Here is a 7,873-nt window from a genome sequence, read left to right on the forward strand (position 1 = left end):
ACAAGCCTTCAAATATTTTTAATATGAAGAAGTAATTCACATAAAATGTGAAAAAGGAATAAAGAAAACTCACATGAAAATTTCTGTTTCTTATGTGTAATAATCATGCATGGCTGCTATCACCTGGCCCTGAAAAAGATGAGGACAAATGAGACAGACTCTGATGAGGTTATGGAAATGTTACCCATCTAATATTGACTGAAGAGTCTATAGCCTGACCCAGTCACAGCCTTGGGGAAGTCAGAGCCTGCTGCCTAAGGAGGACAGTTCCCCTTCTTGTGTGACTGCTGAAACACAACCATATCAGGAGGAGTGCTTGCCTTCAGAATCCACACCCTCTGTCTCCTGTTCCTCCAAGCTCTGCCCATGAACAAACTTGTAGCTTCCAGGAGGAGATGCCATGACCTTCACCTTCAAAGCCCTGTTCTGTATAGGTGAGATGTGGAGACGGGGAGGGGATATTATGGTCTGGGATTGATGCCCCACAGCCCAGCACTGGCCCATCAGGACACCCCAGGGTCTCAGGAGGTTCTTCAGTGGGAAGGAGCTGCCCAAGTTTCAGGGACAAACCTCTCACAGGGAACTCTTTTCCAGGGCTTACTCTGGGTCTCCGGGTCCCAGTGCTGGCAGGTGAGTGAGTGTCTGCAGATGTTGTGGTATTCACTTTTCATCATTCCTGGAACCATGCCTTGACAGTGAGGATGAAAAACAACACACATGTCCTGGTCCTGGTGATGGCTGAGGGTTAGGGATGGAGGCTGAAATCTGAGGGTGGATGTTCTGGATGTTACTTGTTCATTTCCTTGCAGGGGCCTTCCCTAAGCCTATTCTCAGAATACAGCCAGACTCCGTGGTCTACAAGCAGACTAAAGTAACCTTCTTGTGTGAGGGCACAACAGAAGTCAAAGAGTACTACCTATATAAAGATGGATATGAATATTTAAGGACCACAGGGATTCCACAGAATCCTAGGGGCAAGACAGAATTCTCAATCTCAAAAATAGGCCCTGAAGAGGCAGGGAGATACAGCTGTCGATACTGGACCCGTCATGGATGGTCAGAGTACAGTGATTCCTTGGAGCTGGTGGTGACAGGTGAGAGGAAACTCGGTACCTCCAGACTCAGGATTGACTGTCAAGAAGTGGTTGTGTGCACAGGGATGAACCCCCACTCACAGTCCTACGGGATAATGAAGTCCGAAAGACATTTAACTGATTCCTCCTTCTCTCGTAGGAATCTACGGGAAACCCAGTCTGTCAGTCCAGCCCAGCCCTGTGGTGAGTGAAGGAAGCCTACTCACCTTCCAGTGTATCTCAGGGAAGCAATATGACAGGTTTGTTCTGACTAAGGAAGGACCACAGAAGTTCTCCTGGATGCTGGATTCAAAGTATAACTACTCTACTCAGCAGTACCAGGCAATGTTCTCTGTGGGTCCTGTGACCTCCAGCCAAAGGTGGACATTCAGATGCTACAACTTTAACAAGAACAGCCCATTGCTGTGGTCAGAACCTAGTGAGCCCCTGGAGCTCCTGTTTTCAGGTGAGGAATCCCAGGTTCTCCCCTAGGATGATGTTGAAATTACATAGGTTCTCAGGGATGTGTTGGTGTGTGGTGAATTGAGGGGTCAGGGATCCTGAGCCCATTGGCACAGAGCATGGAAGGCAGCAGGACACAAGATACAGAATCCATGACAGACAAAACAGACAGTGGCAGCAAAGTCCAGGAGGTCCAGGACAGAGAAGAATCTTCATGGTGCCTGCTGTTACTCTGGATCAGTCCCTGTACTGTTTACAACAGGTCAGAGAAGCCCACAGAAGAGAGGAAGGAAGGGTTGTGGGAGCCAGAGCACTCATGACACTAAAAGAACGTGGCCCACACAATCAACTAAGCAGGGGTTATGAGGGCTCACAGACATTGAAACAGCCACCAAACATGACTCTGCTCTAGACCCTCTGCACACATGCTATAGCTGTTTGCCTTGGGTTCTCTTTTGCTTTGTTTTGTTTTCTAGAGAGTCACTGTGTAACCCTGTCTGTCTTGGACATCATTCTGTAGACTAGGCTGGCCTTAAACTCTCAGAGATCTACCTGTAACTGCCTCCTGAGTCCAGGGATTAAAGGTGTGCACCACCACTGCCTGACTAGTTTAGGGTATTTGCTAAACTCAAAACAATTGGTCTGGGGAAGTCTCTGACTCTTTTGCTTACACATGGGATCCTTTTCCTCCTACTGGGCTGCATTGTCCACCTTAATATGCAGTGTGTGACTAGTCTTATTGCTGTTATTCCTTGTTTTGTTAATATCACTGGGAAGTCTGCTCTTTTCTGAAGCAAAACAGAAGAGCAGTGGCTCTAGGAGAGAGGAGAGGTGGGGATGCTGCTGTCAGTGTGTACTGTATGACAGAAGAATAAATTTAAAAGGAAAAAGAGTCATTGGCAAGTGTGCCTTTCTCTGGGTCACTCTCAGACAGAACCACCTCCTTCTCTCCTACTTCCTTGCAGGAACCCTCCACAAACCCACCATCAAGGCTGAGCCAGGATCTGTGATCACATCAGGAAATTCCATGGACATCTGGTGTCAGGGGACCCTGGAGGCAGAAATCTATGTTCTGCATAAAGATGGAAGCCAAAAACCCTGGGGCACACAAATACCTCAGAAACCTGAGAATAAGGCCAAGTTTTCCATTTCTAATATCACATATCAATTTGCAGGACAGTATCACTGTTATTCTTACAATTTGGAAGGCTGGTCAGAGCGCAGTGACGCCCTGGAATTGGTGGTGACAGGTAAGGGGACAGGCAGGGTCTCAGCCCCAGGCTCTACTCTTAGCAGTATTCCCCTCCCACAGCCTAGCCTTGCAGAACATTGTGACTGTGTGAGTCCGTGTAACAGTCTGCCTCCTTCTGTCCTAGGAATCCACAACAGTAAATCCCGCCTGACAGCCCTGCCAGGCCCTGTGGTGACCTCAGGAGGGAACGTGACTCTCCAGTGTGTCTCAAGGGAGAGATATGACAAGTTCATTCTCACAAAGGAAGATCAGAAGTTCCTCAGTTCCTTGGACTCACAATATATACACAGTGTTAGGCAATACCAAGCTTTGTTCTCTATAGATCATGTAACACCAGACCACAGAGGGACATTCAGATGTTATGGTTTCTACAAGGATACTCTACAGTTATGGTCAGTTCCCAGTGACCCCCTGGAAATACACATCTCTGGTGAGTCGTCCCCATCTTGACCAATCATTTTTTTTGATACCCTAAGACCTTAGCCCTGGAAGTGTCCAAAGTGAAATAGGAAGAACCTGGTTGCTGAGCCAGAGCCCCACTCCTGGGTAGAAGTAGTGACATGTGCAGGGCAGGAGGGGAGAGGAAAGTGCTTGGTAAAAACCAGCTCCCCAATTACTAGCCTGTCACCTTCCCTCTAGGCCTGTCTAAGAAGCCCTCCCTACTGACTCACCAAGGCCACATCCTGGATCCTGGAAAGAGCCTCATCCTGCAGTGTTGCTCTGACATCAAATATGACAGATTTGCCCTGTACAAATTGGGGGGAGCTGACTTCGTCCAACGTGATGGCCAGTGGACCCAGGCTGGTTTCTCCTTGGCCAACTTCACATTGGGCCTTGTGAGTAACTCTACCAGAGGCCAATACAGATGCTATGGTAAACACAACCTCTCCTCTGAGTGGTCAGCCTCCAGTGACCCTCTGGACATCCTGATCACAGGTAAGGAACTAAACAGATTCCCTCGGGTACCTAACTCTACATAAATTCTCATGGGGGAGTTAAGGATGTGAGGGCTGGGGTGAAGGACAGGAATCTTATTCAGGAACAGATGCAGAGACAAGGGAGTAGGAGAGGGGTTCAGACAAAGAAGAGAGTCCAAGATGTTCATGGCAGACCCAGGTGAGGTATCAGCTCAGAACACTGAAGGCAGTCCCTCATCAACTCCCTTCTCTTTAGGACAGTTTCCTGTCAAGCCTTCCCTCTCGGCGAAGCCTAACTCCACAGTACACTCAGGAGACAATGTGACCCTGCTGTGCCAATCATCATACAAAGTAGACACTTTCATTCTGTCCAAGGAGGGAGCAGCCCACCAATACCAGCAACTAAAAGCAAAGTTCCAAATTTGGGATTTCCAGGCAGAATTCTCCATGAGCGCTGTGACCTCTGACCTGTCGGGCACCTACAGGTGCTATGCTTCTGAAGACTCTTCTCTCTACCTGTTGTCATATGCCAGTGCCCCTGTGGAGCTCACTGTCTCAGGTGAAGCGACCCTGAACTCTCAGGGTGATTTTCAAACCAAACTCTAGGAAGTCCCTTGTCCTGGGTGGGAGTAAGGGGACACCAGAAAGGGTCAGTCAGAAGGTGGATGCCAGCAGCAGTCCTTCAAATAATGTCCATTCCATTTTCTGTCGCAATCTGGGTTTGGAATAGACACCATAAAGATCTTGGGGAGGTTACAAGGGAGAAGTAGAAGAATGAGCATAGGCAGATCTCTGGGTTGGCATCTAAACCTCACCGTCCTCCTGTTCTTTTTCCTAGATCCCATTAGAGCCTTCAGTCTGCCACCTCTAAGGCCCACACAAACAGCTGGTGAGTATAAGGCACCTCAGCCCAGGGAGTATGCTCCATCCCCAGGTAATCTGTCAGCTCTTAGCTCAGAAAAGTCACTTCTCTGTCACTTCAGCTTGTGAGTTTGAGAGGCAAACAGAGACCCCAACAGAGCCACCAGAAGCCCAGGGTTTAGTTTGTGCTGCAGAAGGTGGCATTCAGAGAGATGGGTTAGGCTCATTGTAGCTCACAAAGATAAGTAGAACAGGAGACCCAGACACTCACCTCCTCTTCCAGCCACTAAGTCATGAGATCACCTTTTTCAGCTATGTGGAGTCAGGCCCCAGACAGGTATGTAAATACCCCATTGTAATGTGGGGTTTTAATACAAAATAGCTGGTTATGTGTTTGAAACAGCTGCTTTTAGAGATGTTGACTTAGACAAATTTTCCTGTTTCTGCTGCTGCTAACCACAATGCATGAGCTGGCTCTTTGGAAACTATTCCCAGTGGCGGGATGCCCTGTTCAGCCTTGAGGCTGGGGTAGGAGGAGTTTGGTCCTGCCTCAATGTGATATGTCAAGCTTTGTCAGTTTCCATGGGAGTCCTTACCCCATGTGAATGGAAATGAAGGAACAGGGGATGGGGGTGTGGGAGCAGAACAGAAGAGAGGTTGGGGAGGGAATAGGAAAAGAAGTAGGAGGAGAAACTGATTGATATGTAAAATAAAGTTCCAAAAGTGATGAGAATGAGGAGTGTGGCCCAGACCTTGACGTTTCTTTCAGTGCTGGCCATGGCTGTGACTTCTCCTGACAAAATACTCCTCCCTAACTTGGTTCTCTGTAGATCTGTCCCACAGTGCAAGTGGCATGTGCAAGCATGAGGCACAGGGCCATGGCAGAGCACTCAGCCTCATTCTTCCTAGCTCGTAGGGCATAGTTCTGGTATTCTCCGATGCATTCTGTGACCTCCAATCTCAGGGATTCCTATCAATGAATGGATACCTCAACTCATCTATGTACCTGCTGTTATGTGACAGTACCATTGTGAAACTCATGGTACCAGGTGAGATGATCCAGATCCTTAAGAGCTGAAGGGTGTCTAAGCATCCTCCATTTATAGCAATTATTGACTAGGATTGGGTAACAAAAGATGCAGAGAGGCAACCAGATGGTTAACTCTCAGGAAGGTAGAATCCAACATGGATATTTCCAGGAATGCTCACTACAGACCCTGCTAAAGGAACTGAGAAGGATTCAGGAAGTCTGAAAGAGCATCTCGGAGAAGTCACAGACAGATATAGGCTACTAAGCAGAAACCAGGCCTCAGTGACAACCTCTGCTCATCACCCGACACTTACCAGTATTTATAGACTCATACTTGATGAGCATCCATGGCCCACAGTGTCTCCAGGGGAGGAGGAAGCCTTGCTGTAATAAGTAAAAATCCTGCTATATTTTCCTTCTCCTCAAAACAGATCCAAATCCATAGTTCAATCCTACAAGACAGAATGCTTCAGGAGAGTCTGAAGATAACTATGATCACATTAAGCAAAAACAAAATCCAGCAGTCTCAGTCAAATTCTATTGTTTGTGAAGTCTGTGACATTTCACTTCAGAATGAAATAGAGAAAATGAGACTGGATGGGTTCACCTTATTTTGTGAGCTGGCAGCTAGGAATGTTTTCTGCCTGCCCTCAGTGTGCTATCTGAACAAGAGAAGCTTTGGGGATAGGACCTGCAGGAACTCTCCACCATGGACCTTTGGGTCTCCTAAAGTGGTGGGAGACCTGCACCACTCTCTCTTCACACTGTAGCCTGTCTCGTTTGTCTTGATAATGGCTATTTGAAACATGACAAAAGTAAGGATTGGATATGTCAGTCTTGGGACCTATGCTTAGCATCAGACAGCCATGCCATGGGAACACTGTTACGTTAAGACCTAGTGACTACAATGTACTCTTTCATGGTTCACACACACACTCACACACACAAACACACCACCACCACCACCACCACACCTTTTGAGAGCCAGGACTGCAAAACCCTCTTCATGACTCTTCTCTACATCTTGGTCCTCCATTACTCATATAATATGTGAAAAAACAGATGATGATGCATATGCATCAGAAAGATGTACTTCTAGATGAGCTGGGAATCGAGAAATTTCTTGGTCTGATGTGGGAAGGAACATGTGGGTAGGTTTAGTAACAAACGACAGGTTCTCAACCTTAGCAGAAACTGTATCTCATCTCTGAAATTATAAGGAAGTTTCACCTCACCCACCCCCTACTGGTTCCTGGGTACTCAGAAGAGATCAGGGTAATATTCAGATCAAAGGAGAAATGGGAGTATCTAAGTATGGCAATCAAACAAACATTAAGCAAAAACACACATTTGGGAAATTATCTCAGACTGATGATGTATGCGCAGACAGTCATTGCTGAATTCACCAGAGACACCATATTCAGAATGGTCCTGTGGCTGTTCAGAGCAGTGACTCAGAATCAATGTCAGTAATATCTTGACAATGTATTCTACTCTGAATTTCCTGTTTTCACTGGTGTTTCACAGTGACATTGAAGAAACTAATAAGAAAGAGAGTCCAGCTATACCAAATGAAATATTCATTCCAGAACTTCATCAGTTTATAGGATGAAAATGATGGGTATTTATATTAAATGAGAAAGTGGCACACAAAAGAAACCCTCAGGTCTCTTAAGCACACCCACATTATATGCTCCTATTCTCAGGATTAGCTGAAACTACCAATCCATCCTAACATGCCCAAACTCAAGACAATTGAATAAAGAGATTTCAAACTCAAAGCACTAAAAATATAGGGCCCAAGTTTTGTTCGGGGAATGTAGGGGCCCTGGGTGTACATTCAGTTATCTGGAAACATTTAGTTATCTTGGGGACCTTTAGTTATCTTGAAGGAATTTTGACCATCACTAACCTCTGTAACTTCTTTATCCACAACCACAGCCTCAGAGAAACAGTACCACACAGTGCAAAATCTCATCAGGATGGGGTTTGCTGTCATGATCTTCATAGTTCTTGGGATTCTGGTCTTTGAGGCTTGGTGCATCCAGAGACAGAGCCAGTGTGCAACTGGGAAGTAACCAGAAGAAAAAGAAGTATATATTTCAAGGTTCCAGAGTCTGGGAAATAAATCTAATAATCCAAGTTTTCTGGAGGAAAAAATCCATGTCTTACTTTGAGGAACTGTTGTGAGAGATTATCCAGGGAGCAAATGTGTTTTGAGTGCAGAAGAAGCTGAGTGTTTTGATGAGACCCTTCCTCATCAAATAAATGTATATTC

At 46.3% G+C, this 7,873-nt stretch overlaps 1 protein-coding gene across 1 annotated transcript; it reads left to right on the forward strand.

The window, feature by feature from the left end:
- The first annotated feature begins 400 nt into the window (after positions 1-400).
- On the forward strand, positions 401-7,673 carry LOC142832342 (paired immunoglobulin-like receptor B). The gene is made up of 9 exons (XM_075942781.1): positions 401-434; positions 595-630; positions 810-1,094; positions 1,234-1,539; positions 2,501-2,785; positions 2,912-3,217; positions 3,427-3,723; positions 3,961-4,263; positions 7,537-7,673. The coding sequence occupies exons 1-9, from the start codon at positions 401-403 to the stop codon at positions 7,671-7,673; spliced, it is 1,989 nt and encodes a 662-aa protein (XP_075798896.1).
- The last annotated feature ends 200 nt before the right edge of the window (positions 7,674-7,873 follow it).

Source organism: Microtus pennsylvanicus, chromosome 1, assembly GCF_037038515.1.
Source record: "Microtus pennsylvanicus isolate mMicPen1 chromosome 1, mMicPen1.hap1, whole genome shotgun sequence".
NCBI classification, from domain to species: domain Eukaryota; kingdom Metazoa; phylum Chordata; class Mammalia; order Rodentia; family Cricetidae; genus Microtus; species Microtus pennsylvanicus.